General features: G+C 35.6%; 1 protein-coding gene across 1 annotated transcript; it reads right to left on the reverse strand.

Moving 5' to 3' along the window:
- Window positions 1–4515: 4515 nt before the first annotated feature.
- Window positions 4516–21673, reverse strand: galnt12 (UDP-N-acetyl-alpha-D-galactosamine:polypeptide N-acetylgalactosaminyltransferase 12). Its single transcript, XM_073821663.1, has 10 exons — window positions 21038–21673; window positions 20207–20376; window positions 18225–18414; window positions 17889–18074; window positions 15091–15208; window positions 12728–12904; window positions 9434–9565; window positions 8784–8897; window positions 7162–7317; window positions 4516–5711 (listed from the first exon to the last, which is right to left on the reverse strand). The coding sequence occupies exons 1-10, from the start codon at window positions 21394–21396 to the stop codon at window positions 5574–5576; spliced, it is 1740 nt and encodes a 579-aa protein (XP_073677764.1). The 5' UTR covers window positions 21397–21673; the 3' UTR covers window positions 4516–5573.
- Between the last annotated feature and the right edge of the window lie 235 nt (window positions 21674–21908).

Below are 21908 nucleotides of genomic sequence, written 5' to 3' on the forward strand. Positions count from 1 at the left end.
TTATCAATATTTCGATCACTTTCTTATCTATAGAAGCCCTGAAAACATCTGTCCAGTATTGAGCTCATGTCACATGCTCTCAGAGAATCACATCAGTAAACCAATTCTCCCCAAGACAATGTTCAGTTGGTCCGTCACCTTATAGATTAATACAAAAAAATATGTTCCGTAAACCAAAAAGGAAAACGTCCCTTGCACCTATATTTTAGGATAAAATGTCCTTCTTTGAACACTGTGTAAGGCACTTAAATCTCTTTCAAAGATATTTTTCTTTGTGAAACAAAAAATATATTTATTGAAGCATGCCATAGCTGCTTTTTTCATGGAATAAAAAAAGTAAAGTAAATTATGGTTTTAGAACTATATAGCTATATGGGACATTCTACATAACTGGTCCAAATACAGAAAGTATTTTTCCAAAACATTTGTATGTATGCAAACTGTATAATATCCAAGGTACACATTTCTAGTAACTGTGCAGTTAATTCTCATATTGGATTTTCAGAAGGTTTTGGAATATTTGTTTCTCTCCCCAAACGAAACAGTAATATTAATTTAATTAGAAAGGTTATATTGACCTAGTAAGATTTTACTTACATCTACATTGTAAAAATATTTTTTTGCTATTTTATTAACATTTATTTCAGAGGTAAATCAATAACAATTGCATTTTTAACAATATTCCAAGCGATTTATGAGATTTGTTGTATTTTGAATTCAATTTTTCTTTGTAAAAGGCAAAAAGCTGATCATATTGATTTCAAAGTTAAGGATTCATTAGTTTGAATATACACTGAACCAAAAATTGTCATAACATCTTGATAATTCAGTATACTTTATTTTTGACAAAACATGTTTCGGTAGTGACTTTACATTTTCGGTACTGACAGTAATGCTTTGGTGGCGACCACATTACACAATTTTAACTTGCACTAAAACACTACTAAAACATACTAAAATACACAAAAAAATCTATAACTGCAAAAAAATGTTGTTTATTTCCCCTAAATATGAGGATTGTGTGTTCCTTTTTGTCACTACCGAAACAATGGTGACATTTTTCGGTCAGGGCTGTTTTGGAATAGTCACAATTTTATGGGACAACACCCAAAAAAAAACAAAGATAACACTACCGAAACTCCACCAAATGTTTCAGTCGTGACAGTTTCGGTAGTGATAATTTTAGAAGCTTTTGATGCTAGCTCAAATATGCTAATAAGCACATGTTTTTGTTAAATGTTATAGAATAATAAGTGTGCTTAATTGCAGAAAAAAGGTGTTCGGTTGTGACATTCCTTAAAGTTACACAGATTTTTTCAGACTTTTGAACACATTTACCTCAAAATGAAACTTTTCAATCAAAAAGATATTTTTAAAAACAACAATGGGAAAAAACTAAATCCAAAAAAAATTTCTATATTTTTATAAGTTGAAATTTAGGGGCTAGGGCTCGAAACAGCCACCTCCGGATTGAAAGTACCCAATAAATTATGAGTTTATATATGTGACCCTGGACCACAAAACCAGTCTTAAGTCGCTGGGGTATATTTGTAGCAATAGCCAAAAATACATTGTATGGGTCAAAATTATTGATTTTTCTTTTATGTCAAAAATCATTAGGAAATTAAGTAAAGATCATGTTACATTAAGATTTTTTGTAAAATTCCTACTGTAAACCTATCAAAATGTCATTTTTGATTAGTAATATGCATTGTTAAGAACTTAATTTGGACAACTTTAAAGGTGATTTTCTCAATATATTGATTTTTTTGCACCCTCAGGTTCTAGATTTTCAAATAGATGTATCTCAGCCGAATATTGTCCTATCCTAACAAACCATACATCAATAGAAAGCTTATTTATTGAGCTATGATGTACATAAGTTTTGTAAAATTTAACCTTATGACTGGTTTTGTGGTCCAGGGTCACATTTATTAAGCTTACTGATATTTTAAATATTATTGTGGGTTTCAATAGATAATAGAAGGATCTTAAAGGGATGGTTCGGAGTAGAATTGACTTCATTGCTATGCACTCCGAAGCCCATGTAAATACCCCATCCGAAGTTTTTTTTTACCTTAGTCAAACATTTATGGAGATATTATGAGTTTTTCGAATTGCTTGTTACAGGGGTGAATGGTACATGTGATGTATCTCGTAAATTGCACCACTAAACGTGCAAGTAATCTTACCAAACTTGTACAGTAGTGTAAATAGGTTATGTACTCACAAAACGCTGCATCAGAACATTTGTAAGTCCACCATGAGTGTTTTAAAAACATGTTTTACCCGAGAACTACTAGTCTCAGAAACTACACGTCGACGTCGCTTCCCTGGTTTGAAAAAAGCACGTAAAAGTCCTCCTACTACATCTGTGTGCATGTCAACTTGTAGGAGGACTTTTACGTGCTTTTTTCAAACCAGGGAAGTGACGTCGACGTGTCGCCATTTGTAGTTTTTGAGACCAATAGGGATCGGCTAAAACGTGATTTTAAAACACTCATGGTGGACTTACAAATGTTCTGATGCAGCGTTTTGTGAGTACATAACCTATTTACACTACTGTACAAGTTTGGTAAGATTACTTGCACGTTTAGTGGTGCAATTTACGAGATACATCACATGTACCATTCACTCCTGTAACAAGCAATTCGAAAAACTCTAATATCTTCATAAATGTTCGACTAAGGTAAAAAAAAACTTCGGATGGGGTATTTACATGGGCTTCGGAGTGCATAGCAATGAAGTCAATTCTACTCCGAACCATCCCTTTAATAAACCTTTAAGATTTGAATCCTTAAATGCTTTTTACATTTTTTTTTTTTTTTGCTGTTGTGGAACAGCAGTTTGGACTAATAATGTAGTATGGCTCATATAGAACATAGCTCATGACTTTTATGTTTTTATATTTTTAAAGTGCCTTTTTGGAAAATAGAAGCATACACATTCTTCAAAATATCTTCTTTTGTGTTTCACAGAAGAGAGTCACACAGTTTTGGAACAACATGAGGGTGAGTAAATGATGACAAAGTTCATTTACGACTAAACATCTATTTTAAACTAATCTAAACTTTCTATTTTAAACATTCCAGCAATTTTATGAACACCAGCAATTACTGAAGTAATAAATAACCGTGAAAGCTAAGTTAATCAAATCAATTCATTAAGGAAATTCAGCATAGGAAATGGACCCACAGTTGGTCAGAAATTAAAGAGGTTATATCCACACACTTTTTTTTTTACAATTTTGAAGCAAAAATCACAGCAATTTGGCCACTACAATCATACTTGCTGTGACATCCAGCTCCATTTCATCCCCTACAAATGACCGACATCTATTCTCTACAGCAGGTAAATGACTAGAGGTAGGCTGCCATACCCTTTCAGATATAAGTAATAATCACTGTACATTTAGAACTGGAATTGTGTATAAAAACTGTAACCTAGCATCACTGCGTATGTAAATACGAGCTGATGTTACAACATGAAAGATACAGAGGGACATGGAGTAAAACGGAGAATTTGGCACCATCTAGTGGTTGGAAAGCAAACAGCAGCAATGCCATTGCCAGCACGAGTCTAACCTCAATACTCAACCAAAAACACAAACACAACCAGACTGCCAAGAGGCTCTAAGTGCAAGCGAGATATAACCTGCATCAGGTACCAGAAGACAAAGGAGTTTTTAAAAATGCTAGTCACAAAAAAAGTCAGTATGTCAAGAATTTAAATAAATAGAAGCTCCTTTGCAGAATAGCAGGGGCGGGTGAGACACCAGCAGATGGAGCTGGCAGCACTGGCTGATTAAAATAACTCAAATTACCATCTTGTAAAATGGTAATGATTGTCAATTGCGACAGAGAGACCCAGAGGTTATGATGAGCGCTTAAATACAGTGTTTATATCTTGCAGAGAAATGAAGGTGTTTAGTAAGGACGTCTATGTGCAGGCCAGCCTGGAAGACTCATTTACCATGGGTTCCCTTAGGAACTTCCTGTGGGCTTTGAGAATGGCAGTTTTGGATTTATGATTAAAATAAGGTCTGTGGTTTCGAGACTTTCACATTTCATAATACAACATACACTACTGTTCAAACATTTGGAGTCTTTTGTGTTGACCGTACAGTAAAAACAGGATTATTGTGGAATAATATTACAATTTTAAACAACTGATTTCTATTTTAATATATTTTAAATGTAATTTATTCCTGTGATGCAAAGCTCAGTCAGCATTATTCCTCCAGTTTTCAGTGTCACATGATCCTTCAGAAATCATTCTAATGTTCTAAACATGTTGAAAATAGATCTGAAATAGAATCTTTTGTAACATTAAAAATATCTTAAACATCACTTATGAACTATTTAATGCATCCTTGCTAAATGAAAATATATATATTTTTAATATTAGTGTATGTTGTAGCACACATAGCTTATTTTACTCAGAAATCCAAAACTGATTCAACATTTTAGAAAACACTCATGGCACAAAAGTGGCTATTCTTTTCAGGGGTCTATTACGTGTGATAAATTTTAATACACTCCCCAAAAATGTTCAAATCTAATGTTAAATCATTCAATCATACCATATTTTCTTCCATTTAAAGTGTTAGTTGTTCACCCAAAAATGAAAACAGCCCATTATTTACTCACCCTCCAGGCATCCTAGATGTATATGTCGTCCTTTTTTCAGACGAATCCAATCAGAGTTATATTTAAAATTATCCTGGCACTTCTCAGAAGTGTTTCTCTTCATCAGTCCAAAACAAGTCCAATAAAGTGCATCTATCCATAAGAAAAAGTGCCTCAGATGGCTCCAGGGGGTGAATAAAGGCCTCCAATAGTGAATCGATGCATTTTCTAAGAAAAATATCCATAATTAGAACCTTTAATTTAGCTTGCGCCAACTGGTCGTACACGAAAGGAGCTCCAGGTGCATGACGTATGACAAAGTGAGTCTTGCAAAAACCAATGTTTGTTTACAGGAGCAAAGGTTCCTTACTTTAGCAAAGAAAAACCAGTCTCCTCCTGGCTTAAAACAAAATCCTTTTTCTTCACAAATCCTTGTTTTGCACTTCTAATTTCTGCCTGGAAAGGCTTCCGTGTACGACCAGTTGGCACAAGCTAGATTAAAGTGATTATTACTTTTTAAATATGGATTTTTTCTTACAAAAATGCATTGACTCGCTACAGGAGGCCTTTTTTTCACCCCCTGGAGCTGTGTGAGGCACTTCATTATGGAATGATGCACTTTATTGGACTTGTTTTGGACTGATGAAGAGAAACACCCACCCATGCCATTCTAAAGTTTGAAACTGCCAGGATAACATTTAATGTAACTCTGAAAGAAGAAAGTCATATACACCTAGGATGCCTGGAGGGTGAGTAATTAATGTGCTACTTTTCATTTTTGGGTGAACTAACCCTTACTAACTGTGCATGTCGTGTAACAGGAAGGCACTATCAATCCTAAGCGGAGGATCTGGAATGCTCAATAAGCTGGTGTGAAGTCAGAGCAGCTGATATGAAATGCCCTTTGAATTGTAGTGCAGGTGAAGGGTGTAGAGAGAACCTTCGCTATGTTCTCTCTTCAAAGAGCCACTTCTGGGAGGCTGAGTCGGAGCAGGGCCGGATAGCAGGGCCAGGGCTTCCGTTGTCGATCCGGGCTACTGCCTCAACACACTTCTGTGTCTGAACATGGTAGAGAGAGCCATCCTGCCAATGCAATGATTATGAGAAGCGTTACACATCCAAGTTTAATACTTCAGGTCAGAGGTTTGTTCAAGTACTATAAAGAACTTTGCCGCACTAGAACAAGATGCTCAGTCAACCCCAATGTTTCATTTGCTCCCAGCACCTCCTCCCTACTCGAATACCCTACAGTCTAGAGAGAATCACACTGACGTCACGCTGCTCTTCAGGTGCTCGCTGTACTGGCAAAGAGTTCACACCAAGGCTTGCTCTTGAAATTTCACTGCAAGCCACACTGAAACCTCTTACCATGCTGCGTGACTTTCTCAAGTAACGCTTTAATGTGACATTTTCTTGGACTGTCGTTTGCTTCCGAGAACACTTGATGAGCTGCAAAGCATGCGTGTTAGATTATACAACAGTCCTGCGTTATATTAGGTGACTTTAACTACTATGGACTTACAATAAAAATAAGTACCATGTACTTATTGTGTTCATACTGTATTGCAAAACACTTTTGCTGCTATTGAGGCGGGATACAGGTAAGGTTAAGAACAGGTTTGGTGTTATGGGTAGGTTAAGGTGTAATGGATGTGTCAACAGTGTAATTAAAAATGTAATTGCAGAAAATAATTACAGATGCAATTATATGTAGTTTTTTTACAATGTAAAACATGTACATACATAATAAATGCACTGTCTCAAATTATGAATTAAATGTAAGTACATAGTTTAGGCCACCTAATATTAAGTGGGCCGTCTGTGAATTTCTGATGACTACAAGGTGGGGATAGCCTTTTGTTTAATTATATGAATATAAATAACATATGTCTATTAATGATTTAATCAAATGCCACATAAATGTCTTTCAAATGATCTCAAAGTTCAGGCATTTCTTAGCAAATACTGTTTAAAGGTCTGGGGACAGTAAATTTTAGTTTTAAATGTTTTTGTCTTTTATTAGATTAACAATATAGTAAAAACAGTAACATTGTGAAACATTATCACAATTTAAAACAACCATTTTTTATATTTTAATATATTTTAATATCATTTAAAATGTAATTTATTCCTTTGATGCAAAGATGCAAAGTTTTCAGTGTCTTTGGAAATTATTTTTACATGCTGTTTTGCTGCTCAACGAAAACAGCTGTGCTCTTTAATATTTTTGTTTCTATTATAGGATTCTGTAATGAATAGGAAGCTCAAAAGAACTGCATTTGTTTTAAATAGATATCATTTGTAACATTATAAAAGTCTCTACTGTTACCTTTGATCAATTTAATGCATCCTTGCTGAATAAAACTATTAATTTCTTTTAACAAAAAGTGTATTAACCCCAAACTTTTAAATAGTAGTGTATGTGTGATTATGATTGATTTTTTTAATGCAATTAATTTGAATAAAATTCTATTTGCATACAATCATTCATCTGCATACAATCAGTTTGTACTGACATGTTTAATGATCTCACCTCTCTGAATAGAAACTTCTGGTCATCAGGCACAGGTTGCCTGGGTTTGCTGCAGTGATGCATGGTAAGGAATGTGGAGACAGGATCAGCCACTACGCAGCCTGCAGGCTCCCTGGTGTTATAACGGATCTCTTGGAGTGTGGAGTACTCAAAGAACTGTCACAAAAAGAGAAAGGAAGATATATACACACAAGAAGCTCAACACATCATATTAAAGGAATAGTTTACCCCAAAATTAAATTCTTTGGGTGAACTATTCAAAAAATATTCACATTATCAAATGCTCATTACTTGCCCTTCGTATAATGCCTAAAATATTAATATACACACGCACTAATAAATTCATTGTTTTTCCTTTTTCTACTAACATTCTGTCAGTCTTTTGTAAAATCTAGGGTCTCAAACACATTATCCTTTGGCAACCGAGTTTTTTGTGAGAGAATATCAACACAAAGCATATTATTAATGGACTGGATGAATTCTGTGATATTAGTTGGTCACATTTCATTCTATAAAATTACAGAAAATCTAGGGGTGGGGAATATATGGGTAGAAATGATTAACTGGTAGATATTTGCCAAATGTTAGACATTTTGGATCATCGTCATTATTGCGGTGATACGCTCACATGACATTGCTGTGCTACGTGTTCACAAAAACTTTCTTTTGCAAACGTTTTTAAGCATTAGGGTTCTAAAACATTTGGTTTTAAGCCATTGAAATCATTTTGCTAGATATGCACGCTATCAAAAAGACGTGTGCACGTAAAGATGGTACTCAGAGTGCAGAGAGTATTTTTTGCCACTTTATAGGCCTTAAATGGTTAAATACACACATTTGTATGTGTCAAAATGCCTGTTTTTGCAAGTATCCTCATGAATACAGTAATTTTAGGTCTTCAGCAGACGAAAGAAAACGTGTAACAGCATATTGGATCAGGGCAGCTCTTAAAGTGACAGCAGTCTAATATTCCTGCTGTCTGTCATTCATGTTAATCAAACAATAAAAGATAAAAAATTGTGATATCATAAAGCCCTTATTTAAAGCAAAAATGGTCATATCGCCCACCTTATATCATGTAAACTATCAAACTATTATTCAATAAAGTAGCCTGATCTCCACCAGAACACATTTCTAAAGGTCTGCTATACCCTTTTATACAAATATTTTCTTAAAGTACAACATAAGCATCTTTTTTTGTCTCAAACAGGATTGACCCAAATGTACCAAACCAGATAGAAACAGAAGAGCATTTCTCTTGTATTCAGAGAGAGAATCCATTAGAAGAGTGTTGTTGTGCTGTACATATGGCTGATATTGTGCGCTGATGAGTCTCCAGGGCTCATCTGCCTCCCCACAGAGAGGGAGGAGACGAATAAAGTCACGCTGCTGTGCCAAGCGACCGAAGTCGCTTTAAAAAACAAGCATGCTGTGGAGTACACAACACACTATTTACTGCGCTGCACTGGGATGCGGTCTTAATAATACATTAGAGTCGTGAGACACACTTTGATGCATGTTCCTGAGGACACATAGAGTCTCTGTGAATTGTGTGCCAGTGAACACTAATTTGAGCAGTGTGGCTGTCTGTCGTTACAGTTCAGTAAATAAAAAACAGTTACCTGGTTTTGTCCCATGCCGTGACAAGGGTAAAGAATGACCCGGTGACCGGCCATATTATGCTCATCGGGTGGGTTGTAGTCAAAGCAGTAGTTGGCCATTCCTTTATTCTTCAGCTACAATTGAAAAGAGACAAAAGTCTTATTTTCCTTATTTAAAGGGATAGTTCACATCAAAACGAAAACTCTGTCATTTACTCATTCTCATGTTGCTCCAAACCTCTCAGATTTGATTTAAAATATTTTAATTTGTTCATTTTAGGGTGAACTAACCATTTAATAAAACATTTTAATAAAAAACCCTTTTCAAAAATTCAGAAGTTACACTTTCAGCATACGAGTAAAAGGTTTCAAAAAGAAATTAAGATATATTTCTTTTTTTAAGCATTCTTTTTTTAATTTTCCATTTCTAAATCTGAAAACTTTCTGTTTATTTCAACTTTTAAATAAAATACACTATGCCACTCGCTTGCGGTGTAGTATTATTGATTACCGAGGAACTGACCTCATTACATCATGTCACAATAGACTTCCAGTGTAAACTCTGAACCAAACAACCTGCTAACTGCTGTTAAAAAAACTGTATTTTTACTTCTTGATTTCTGCTGCTACAAAGCTGTGCGTGTAAACTTAAGACATTTGTCTCTTCTCACCATGCCAAACATTCCAGGCCTGTCCTCTGGGACTTGAATGTCAGGGTAGATGTTCTCCAAAAACCACTTAAAATCTTTACAGTCAAGACGCATTCGGAGTTTCCGTCTGTCTGTCACATCACCATATGCCTCCTGAAACAAACATACAGTACACATTACATTATAAAAAAATCTACATTAAGATAAAACAGCAGTTATACACTACCAGTCAAAAGTTTTTGAACGGTAAGATTTTTATTGTTTTTTAAAGAATTCTCTTCCACTCGCCAAGCCTGCATTTAAGCCAAAACACAGCAAAAGTAGTATTTTAACTTTAATTTAAACATAACTGCTTTCTATTTGAATATATTTAAAAGATGTAATTTATTCCTGTGATCAAAGCTAAATTTTCAGCATCATTACTTCAGTCTTCAGTGTCACATGATGCTTCAGAAATCATTCAATATGCTGATTTCTGTTCAAGAAACATTTATTATTATTATCAATATTTAAAACAGTTTTTAGGATTATTTGATGAACAGATGGGTCCAAAGATCAGCATTTATCTGAACTAAAAAGCTTTTTCAAGACTATACTACTCAAAAGCTTGGAGTCAATATAATTGATTATAAAAATGATTTTTACTGTTTTACTGTTTTCGCTGTACTTTGGATCAAATAAATAAAAGCCCTTATTAAAAACATAAAGTCCATGGTTAGTCCATAAAGTTTAAGGTAAGTTATTAAATGATTTACATACTGCAGATTTGCATTTCCTTTGTGCTTTGATGCAGTTTTAAAGGAACACTCCACTTTTTTTGCTAATAGGCTCATTCTCCAACTCCCCCCAGAGTTAATAAGTTGATTTTTTACCGTTGTGAAATCCATTCAGCCGTTCTCCTGTTCTGGCGATATCACTTTTAGCATAGCTTAGCATAGATCATTGAATCCTATTAGACCAATAGCATTGCGTTCAAAAATGACCAACGAGTTTTGATATTTGTCCTATTTAAAACTTGACTCTTCTGCAGTTATATCGTGTACTAAAACCGGCGGAAAATGTAAAGCTGCGATTTTCTAGGCTGATAAGATTAGGAACTACACTCCCATTCCGGCGTAATAGTCAAGGAAGTTTGCTGCCGTAATATGGCCGCAGCAGGCGCAGTAATATCACACAGCGCCTGAAATTAGTTCCCAGCTTAGCATTTGCACATGTGCTGCGTGATATTACTCCGCCTGCTTCAGCCATGTTACGGCAGCAAACTTCCTTGACTATTACGCCGGAATGGGAGTGTAGTTCCTAATCTTATCGGCCTAGAAAACCACAGCTTTACATTTCCGCTGGTCTTAGTACACGATATAACTGCAGAAGAGTCAAGTTTTAAATAGGACAAATATCGAAACTCGTTGGTCATTTTTGAACGCAATGCTACTGGTCTCATAGGATTCAATGATCTATGCTAAACTATGCTAAAAGTGATATTTCCAGAACAGGAGAACGACTGAATGGATTTCACAACGGTAAAACTCAACTTATTAACTCGGGGGGAGTTGGAGAATGAGCCTATTTCCAAAAAAAGTGGAGTGTTCCTTTAAGGTCTATATATATGCACATTAATCATGTATGCAGAAATAGCTTATTATTTGCACATTTTTAAAGAGAAGATTTATTTTCATAAACTGCAACTGCAAATTATGCCATTTTTCAGAGGTTCGTAAAGACAACGACACCTATACGTACACTGACAGTAGCTTTTGCGTCACAAACATGCAAATTGTGCAGCGGCAGCAGCTAATGCCTATCTGACACATATTGGGTTGGGTTTTCACATTGGTCAATGACAGAGATGTGGTTTTGCAGAAAATACATCAGCCAATTTTTTCTTTGTAAACAGCCATCCATTTTAAAATTGAACTTTACATAGACGCAATTGGCTGCTTCAATCATCTGCATTCAGTTTATATTTGAGATTTATTTTCGCGTCAGATATGACAAATATTTATCCCCAATGTGAATAGGAAGGAATGTGAATTTCCTGTGGGAATCCATCAAGAATAAGCAATGGTAATTCTTGTCTTAGTAAATACCACATGAACAGATCGTTTACAGTACTCTCTCTTCATACCACGTCAACTGTTTTCATAAAATGATTGCATAAAACCAAACATCTAATCAGATTTTGTCATCTAGTTTTTTAAGCACTCTGGTGCAATTACCCTGCAGCGGTGCACCACAAATTGCTACATGCTGCAACATCCTGTCACAAAACAATGTTATAAACCCATCTCAACAAACAAGGCCAAGTTCCTGTGTCTGTTTGTGGCTGTGGTACCTCGCCCATCAGGCGAGACTGACTGGTGAGTGATGGTTCACACAGTACCAGAGATATTCTCTCTTATGAGGAACATCTGTTGAAGGTAAAGCTCTGGCGAAGGGTTTCATCAGATCTGCGCTGATGAATGACAAGAAGTGCACTTCTAATTAACCAACTTGATAGCGAATCATCAATAACGTATGGCCCTGCTGTGAGTGCCAGCCGGGTGGCACAACATCACACCCATTGATGGTCCGTCTGTGATCAGGCTTCAGTCTCAACAAAGTCCTGTGGCGGCACGTACCGTCCAGCTACACGCTCAATCAAGCGGCTGTCAAATTAAGCTTTCTGATCATCGAGATCCATCACAGGGCCTCATTTTGTTGATCTTTAGGACTGTGGCACAAACGACAGAGATTTTGGCCATGAATAAAATATGGAGTGAGACTCAGACGGTGAAAGAGAGAGCGATCCTCTTACGAATTTGCGTGGAAATGGAGTATGAAGGTTGTCAAACCTGATCCACATTGGCAAGGCTAGTGTTTGCCTGTGGTTTATACCCAAATGAGAGAGAGAGCCTTATCTATTGGCATCACATCAGATAGATTTCGAGTTGGCGGTGCCAACCTGGCAACATCTCCAAGGTTCAAAAAGAGAAGGGTTACCCGATCTATCACCGAGAGCACCTCTCTATTTAACTACAGGGCTTGGTGGGGAGCCGCCACAAGGGCGGCTAAATGACAAACATGGCTGAAAGAGGTGCCACTTCTCACTATAGTAATTTCACACCAATGTCACTTGAGGAGTTCCAGAGCATATCAACAGATTCTGTGAAAGTGGGTGAGGATGTATCTAGACTTGTGCAAAGAAAATGTGCGTCTTTCACAAAGGCTACATGAGCCTATCTGCAAAGATAGACAGTGTGATAAACAATTCTTTGAAAACAAGCAGACAAGCAAAGAAAGACAGAGTTATGCAACAGACCGCACAAGTAGGCGTACCAGACGAGCATGAGGGCTGCGATGGTAATACACTTCTTTGTATTCGTCCATCCAGACTTCTGCCGCCCGCACGCTGTTGGCCAAGGCCTTGTTTCTCGAGTATGGCGCTTTCTTCGGAAAGACGTGACCCACGTGAGAGCAAGGATGGATTTCCAGACTCCCTCCACACTGCCAGATCTGAAAAACATCAAGATAGGAAATAGATTAGCCAACAGTAAAACTACATAGGCAGCATTTTAGGCATCAGGGGTACATTAGGCAGATCAAATGCTGCCTCCTATAGTTTTCAAACATTTTAGGTTCTCCTGCACATTTACTTGTGCAGACTCATACTATGTGAATAAAATGTTCTGTGATGTTATAATTAAAATGAAATGATTACATAAATGGCTTTTGTATTGTCACTATACTAAAGCTAAAGCAAATTATTGTTAAAATACAGTTAAAGTCAAAAGTTTACATACACTTTGCAGATTCTGCAAAATATTGATTGTTTTATCAAAATATAAGGGATCATACACAATGCATGTTTTTTTATTTTTATTTAGTATGTTCAAACGCTTGCTGATGCTTTAGAAGGAAACACAATGCATTAAAAGCCAAGGGGGTGGAAGCCTTTTAAATTCAGGGTAAATTTAACTAATTTTGTCTTCTGGGAAACTACTGAATTAAAAAAAAAAATGATATTTAGGCAAAATAGGAAAAATGTACACATCTTCATTCTGTTCAAAAGTTTACACCCCTAATGCATTCAAATACACAAAAATGCTAAAAAACAACAACAAAGAACTTGTGGGACCTCAAAGATTTTTTCTAAAGAACATTGGGCAGTTTAACTAGTCAGGACAAACAGGGGACTCGTGAACAACTATCACTAAACTAAACAAAAAACACAGCTGTGGATAATTCGATAACAAAACAGCATTAAGAATCAAGTGTATGTAAACTTTTGAACGGGGTCATTTTTATAAATTCAACCATTATTTTCTCTTTTGGACTATATGTAAACATCTTTTATGTGAAATATCTTATATCTTCTATCTTATTTAGTCAAGTACTAAATAAAAAATAATATGCATTTTGTATGAACCCTGTTATTTTGGTAAAATAATTAACATTTTGCAGATTCTGCAAGGTGTATAACTTTTGGCTTTAACTATAATCAGTAAAATATATACTTTGTTTTAATTTTTCTGTGTATATTTTCTCCTATTTTAGGACATAATGCTGAAGAGAAGCTTAAAATTTAGTTGTATAGCACTGAAATAATAAGAGTAAATATTGCTCCAAAGCAGCTTTTCATACAAAATTGCCATAACATCCACACAGTAAGCAAGCTAAAGGTCAGTGCTGAGAAAGAAAAAAAACTCCAAATACAAAGATTTTTCACTATATGCAGATTTGGTTTTGATTTCTTACTATTAAAAACTATGAAACAGCATAAGCATGGTTAATTGAACTAGTTTTAAACATTTGAAACAGTAATAGTATCAAATTTAGTTATTATGCTAAATTAATAAAATTTACATATTAAATAGTAACTTATTTAATTGATACCTTGATAGTGTCAAAGTCTAATGCGGAAAAAAAGAAATAGTTGAATAAAGTCATTAATTTTGTTTTCTTTGTACACAAAAGTATTCTCAAATCCTCATAAAATTACAGTTGAACCACTGATGTCAAATGGACTATTTTAACAATGTCCTTACTACAGGTACCTTTCTGGGCCTTGAATGTGTCAGTTGTGTTGCTGTCTATGCAAGGTCAGAAAGTCTCGGATTTCATCAAAAATATCTTAATTTGTGTTCCAAAGATGAACGAAGGTCTTGCGGGTTTGGAATGACATGAGGGTGAATAATTAATGACAGAATTTTAATTTGTTGGGTGAACTATACCTTTAACATGCTAACTTCCACAGTTTTTCCTGCCCATAGATGTTTCCAGAGAATAAATAGGCTGGTCTGTCATATTGCATTGACAGAGTAGCTGTCTGGTCTCGGTGATGTTCCTTGCTAAAATCTGGTTAAAATGCAGCTCCTGGCATTTAAGGCACTCAAAAACAAGTGAACCATTGCTGTATATGTAACAGTGCTAGAATCCTTCAGGGGATGAGCCGAGTAATCAGAGAAATTATGAGCAAGTAAATGCTGCATAAACAGCGGAGGTCGCGTTAGTCATCATGCTAGCTGGCAGACATTTAATAAAGGCGCTGACTGACCTCCTAACCTTGTGTGACTCATCCCACAGTTTTCAAACTAGGATTGTAACCATCTGCCCGAAGGCTTTCTCCCCTCAGGAAACCAAAACTTGGAGAGAAACGAGAGGAACCTATTTATAGAAAAAGTTTAACAAAAAGCACTTACTCTAAATGAGAACTCTAGGTTCTCTCCACCCCACACCTCCATTCCTGTGTCATATGTGCCCAGGTAAAGGAAGTACTTCTTATTGACTGCAAACAACCCCCCAGCCATAGTAGGAGACCTGGATCAAAGCAACAGAGATACATATGTTGGTGTAAATCAGGGTAACCATATGTTTTTCCCAGAATTTCTAAATGTAAAATGTCCAGCTTTTGGCTTTGTTTTGGAATTATACATTATATGTATGTGTATTTGCATTGCTTTGACCATTCTCTGTAGATTCCATCTTCTTGCATGCCATAATTGGACAATTATATACACTGCCTGCATGCTATTGGTCAAACTACTTGTCAGCAGGGTGCGATTTGTGAAAAATGCAGAGGGGAGGATGCTTTTAGAAAACTTTTTTTAAGAAACTTTTTTCAGAAAAGTACCAGATGAAGGGTGTCATGTCAAGACATGTTTTTAATACGATGGAAACTGTATTTAACGTGATCACAATTGAATAAAAACATTTTAAGTAGGCCTATTAATTGTGATGACTTCATTTAGACGATTATTCAAACAATTAATAAATTATACAGAGAAAGCAAGCAAAAAATACAGTACCAACTGAACTTTTTGAACCTGTGAATCCTGTGAATCACATAATGATTCACCGTTTCAAAGCGCTCTAATCAGATTGCGTATCGCGAATCATTTGATTCAGAACTGGGCTTCGGTATTGCGTATCATTTGATTCAGAACAGGACTTCAAGTTCAAAGTGTGTATCGAGAATCATTTTTGATTCAGAACTGGGCTTCAAATCAAGTATCCCAAATCATTTGATTCAGAACTGGGCTTCGGCTTCAATGTGAGTATTGCGAATCATTTGATTCAGAACTGGGCTTCGGCTTCAATGTGAGTATTGCGAATCATTTGATTCAGAACAGGACTTCAAGTTCAAAGTGTGTATCGAGAATCATTTTTGATTCAGAACTGGGCTTCAAATCAAGTATCCCAAATCATTTGATTCAGAACTGGGCTTCGGTATTGCGAATCATTTGATTCAGAACAGGACTTCAAGTTCAAAGTGTGTATCGAGAATCATTTTTGATTCAGAACTGGGCTTCAAATCAAGTATCCCAAATCATTTGATTCAGAACTGGGCTTCGGTATTGCGAATCATTTGATTCAGAACGGGACTTCAAGTTCAAAGTGTGTATCGAGAATCATTTTTGATTCAGAACTAGGCTTCAAATCAAGTATCGCAAATCATTTGATTCAGAACTGGGCTTCGGCTTCAACACGAGTATCACAAATAATTTGATTCAAAACTAGGCTTTAACGCAAGTATCGCGATTCATTTGATTCAAAATGGGACTCATTTTTGATTCAGAACTAGGCTTCAAAGCGAGTATCGCAAATCATTTGATTCAGAACAGGACTTCAAGTTCAAAGTGTGTATCGAGAATCATTTTTGATTCAGAACTGGGCTTCAAATCAATTATCGCAAATCATTTGATTCAGAACTGGGCTTCGGCTTGAACACGAGTATCGCAAATTATTTGATTCAGAACAGGACTTCAAGTTCAAAGCATGTATCGAGAATCGTTTGATTCATAACTGGCCTTCAAAGCGAGTATAGCAAATCATTTGATTCAGAACTCGGCTTCAAACCGCATATCGCGAATCATTTGATTTACATCAGGACTTTACAGGCAGGGATGCATAGACCAGAGGGGGGGAAAGCCCCCGGCAAATCGCACCCTGCTTGTCAGTCATTACCTTTAGCAAGTACAGTAAGATTTTGATTTTTTTTTAATTTTTTTTTTTTATTCTCTTCTTAATTTATTCCTGTGATCAAAGCTATTTTAATTTTCAGCATCATTACTCCAATCTTCAGTGTCATATGATCCTTCAGAAATCATTCTGATATGCTGATTTGCTGTTCAAGTTTTTATTATTATTATCATCAATATTTAAAACAGTTAATTACATTTGTTTCAGGTTTATTTGATGAATAGAAAGATCCAAAGATGATCATTTATCTGAAATAAAAAGCTTTTGTAACATTACACACTATATCATTCAAAAGCTTGGAGTCAGTATTTTTTTTTTTTTGTTTGTTTGGGTAAAAATAAATTATAGAAATTAATACTTTTATTTAGCAAGGATGCTTTCAATTGATCAAAAGTGATGATAAAGACATTGATCATTCTTCTGAACTTTCTATTCATCAAAGAAACCTGAAAAAAATCTACTCAGCTGTTTTCAACATACTGTTTTCAACATACAACAAATGTTTTTTGAGCAGAAAATTAGAATATATATGACTGGAGTAATGATGCTAAAAATTCAGGAATAAATTAAATTTTTAAATATATTTTTAAAAAACAGTTACTTTAATTGTACTGTTTCTGCTGTACTTTGGAACAAATAAATGCAGGCTTGGTGAGCAGAAGAGATGCCTTTAACAAAAATTTAAAATCTTACGATTCAAAAACTTTTGACTAGTAGTGAATGAAAACAACAGACAAAACAACTCAAAAAATCTGACATTTTAGACAATTCTCCGGCAGAACATGTCCAGAAAATTGAGGACATAAATCACAAAAAACTCTGCTGAGTGCTTTTGAACTTTTTGGTGTAGAATGCGCTCTTGTGATTTAGTCAATGCTCAAAACCTACTGACACATCAGCAAAATCTTAAAGGGAACATGTCTATGCTTTGCTGCATTGTTTTTTTAAAACCATAAATTAAACATTTCCCTTAGTATTATAAATTGTCTTCGATTTGGTGCAACCATGAAGCACAAACCTGATGACATCAGTGGCAGAACTTCTGTGTTTCTGTTCATGTTCTGGGACAGCGTGCCACGTGAACACCAATCTCCAGTCAAATCCTCCAATCTGAGGTTCTCCAGGGTTTCCTAGGTACTGGAAGGTGTTCCAGTCAATAACATCTATCACTGGACAAACCACAGCCGAAGGCTCATCCTTTATTCTATAGAATGTAGAGATTTTAAAAAAGAAGAGATAAATATTAATTCTCATAAAACAAACAGTCGTGACCTGAAAAAAGCATTATGCAAAAAAAAAAAAAAAGAGCAAATTTATATACAAATTTATGAAAATAATGCATTATCAGTCTCACCTCTGGAGTAAAGGCTCCAACCAGCCTTCATGGCACTCACAGTGGCAATCGAGAAAGGTCAGCACTTCTCCTGTGGCAATGGAAGCCCCCAGGAGCCGCGCACGCACCAAACCCTCTCTCTTTCTTGCTCGGATCAGACGCACCTTTTTGATATCGGCGATGTAGTTCTCTAGAGGCTCCTTTAAATGATCTGTGGGTCAAATTGATGAGAAGTGTTCAGTAACAGCTAGAGGGAACTAGAACTTAGGCCAGAAATAAAGTATGCTAATTGGCTTTTGTATTAAGGGACAACTTGAGGTTTCACCACAGGGTGGAGCTGAGATGATGTTATTGCTGTGGTATTTCATTGATAAGAACCTGTTTCCAACAGTTTAACTGAACGTTATAGTGGGAACATGAACATTAGTTACAGAGGAACCATGAATATTAGGCTGAAAGACTTAATTTATATTATCATTCATTATTACAGTTTCATTATTTTTGTTGTATATATTATATATTTTATTGTTGTGTATTATTGCTCATCAAAGCTGCGTTTATTTGATCATAAATACAGAAAACAATAATATTGTGAAATATTATTACAATGTAAATTAAAGTTTTTCTATTTTAATACATTCAAAAAGGTTTTTGAACCGTAAGATTTTAAATGTTTTTAAAGAATTCTGCTTTCTAAGCCTGTATTTTTTTGATGCAAAATATAGCAAAAGGAGTACAATTTTGAAAATATTTTTACTAATTAAAATAACTGCTTTTTATTTGAATATATTTTTAAATGTAATTTATTCCTGTGATCAAAGCATCATTACTCCAGTCTTAAGTGTCACATGATCCTTCAGAAATCATTCTAATATGCTGATTTATTTAAACAGTTGTGCTTCTTGTTTTTTTTTTTTTAGGATTCTTTGATGAATAAAACGTTAAAAACAACAGCATTTATTTAAAACAGAAATGTTTTCTAACAACATAAACTACTGTTCAAAAGTTTGGGGTCAGTACATTTTTATTCTTTCTTTTTTGAAAAAAAAATACCTTTATTCAGCAAGGATGTGCTAATTGATAAAAAAAAAGTGATAGCAAAGACTTAAATTGTTAGAAAAGATTTCTACTTTGAATAATGCTCTTCTTTTTAACTTTTTATCACTGTATAACATTCATCAAAGAATCCTGAAAAAGCATCACAGGTTCCAAAAAATAAATTGGCAGCACAATTGCTGCCAACCTAGATCATTCTAATAATAAATCATCATATTAAAATGATTTCTGAAGGATCATGAGACACTTGTCACTTTAATGGCTAATGAAAATGCAGCTTTGCATCACAGGAATAAATTATATTTTAAAGTATATTTAAATAGAAACCATTATTTTATATTGTAATAACGCAATATTACAGTTTTCTTCTGTATTTTTGATCAAATAAATGCAGGCCTTGATGAGCCTAAGTGACTTATTTAATAAAAAAAAAAAAAAAAAACGCACTGATCCCGAAGGTTTGAATGTCAGTATATATATCAGTAAATAACTCATGGTTATTCTGCTAAATAGTGATTTCCTAACTCTTCTGAACTTAAAATACTAGTATTGTGCTGTCTAAAAACGAATATAAACATGTCTGAAAACATTGCATCTTTCTTGGTATTTTTCCATAGCTGTATATATTTTAAATCAGTGTCTGTCTAATTTACCTGGTTAGCTATGGTTGCAGTAATTATATAGCTGTTTGCTAATCCGGTCGTAAGAGTGTCGTGGGTGGTTCCTAGGTGTCCCAAATCGAAAACAAACCAAGCTCAACCTAACATGATTTAGTTTTAATACATACAACCTTTTCCCTCTTACTTTATTTTGATTATCTCTACATAAACAGATTGTATCATACAATTCAAGATACCATTTATTGATACTACTAGCTATACCTTCAATGACCTTATGAAAAGTGTGTGCTCAAAGGTAGCGTAAGATGTTTTCATTCAGACTGATACCTCTGTCGCTGTAGTCATCCACCAGTATGACTTCAGTTAGCAGCACATCAGGCGAGGTCTCCAGGACGCTGTGCACTGTCCGTAATAGTGTGGACCAGGCTTCATTGTAGAAGGCTATCACTACTGATGTTGTGGGCAGGTTCAGGTAGTCATATTTCAGGTTTCTACATCTAAATAGACAGATCTTGTAATTGTTATTGTGACAATGCCTTGCTTGCTACATTGTCAGACTGCATTCATGTTTCAGTCAATACACTAATTAAAGATCCACAATGTCTATACAGGATTCTTTAATCTCAATAGCCAAAGAGCACAACATCAAATATAAAGCAGAACCGCAACAAAGTACTGTACAGTTTAAAAAAAACAGATAAAATATATCAAATGAATTAATTAATTAACTTAAAAATAGAAATAAAACACACCACAAATTCATCTGTTCAACCCTAGTGGATATTTAATACGTTTTTGATTTTTATTATGTACATAATTTAATAAAAGTAGGACCAACGTCAAACGGCACCTCTACAGTATGTGACAGCCCTACATTGAACGTTTTTCTCCTGCTTTGTTACTTTGTAGACGGTCCCTATCTGTAATCGCAAGACATTGAGGCAAGATAGGGACTGTTTACAATAACATTTACAACTTCTGTGGGTTGCAATAAATCACGAAGGACTAAAACTAATAAACTATCACGTGCATCCTGTTCTACATTCTGATGCTATTCAAATAAACCCATTTCATACCTTTACACCAAAGATTTACTCATAGTTTAAGGCTGTATAACTCACAAATATCAAACTTCAAAGCTTCATGTACAGCACTTACAGTGGGTTCCATCTTTCAGGAAGCCTGCGGTGTAGTGATATCCTATCGCTCACATAAGTGTTTATCTGATGTTTTTTGATGCTCTCCTCCTCCTCTCGCTTCTCTTCTCCAGTCAGGTCCAGTTTAACAGCTCTACCCATCTCTCCCAAAGCATTTACGTCCAGAGGGGGCTTCTCGTAAACAGGTTTCTTTAGAAATTCCTCGTCCACATTTGTGTGCTGCTCGACTGGAACTTCTCTTCGACTCGCCAGTCCGACATCACTCCGCGTGTTCCTATGAAATACTAAATATCCCAGTACAAAAGCCCCGAGAATGTAGAGAATGAACTTGGGCCGACTCCGTCTACCACATATTGCCATAATGTGTCCTTCTTGTCCGCTCTTGTTCCCTCAAACTGTTTGTCATCCGAAGTTCAATCTCATGAAAAGTTGGAGTTCGAAAAAAGTTCGGCAAGGTACGAGGATCTCGTTTTCAAAGTGCTAGATTTCATTTTAAACTCGACTAGAGTGAAAGGGGAAATATCCAAGCAAGCTGAAAGTTGGCCATTTAATCTCTGGCTGAAACCAACTGTTGAGGTGTAATTGACATGAACGGCAGGCAGAGCCGAGCCGGTTGCAGTCAAGAGGTCGGACTCGGGGGAGGAGTTGAAAGCACATCCGTTAACGCGGACACTTCTGGAGTGCGTTCGACATAAAACGCGCTTCACTTTGCTGATCGGCTACAATAGTGGGTTGCAATCAGGGGAGGAGTTCAGTCAAGCCGAACAAGTTCTGCTTCCGTATATTTACAGAAACTACATGAAACTAAGGGAGACAAGTGAACGTAAACAAAATTCATATTTACAGACGACAGAAGTAACAGTTTGTGCAAA

The sequence above is a fragment of the Garra rufa genome, chromosome 17, assembly GCF_049309525.1.
Source record: "Garra rufa chromosome 17, GarRuf1.0, whole genome shotgun sequence".
Classification (NCBI taxonomy): Eukaryota; Metazoa; Chordata; class Actinopteri; order Cypriniformes; family Cyprinidae; genus Garra; species Garra rufa.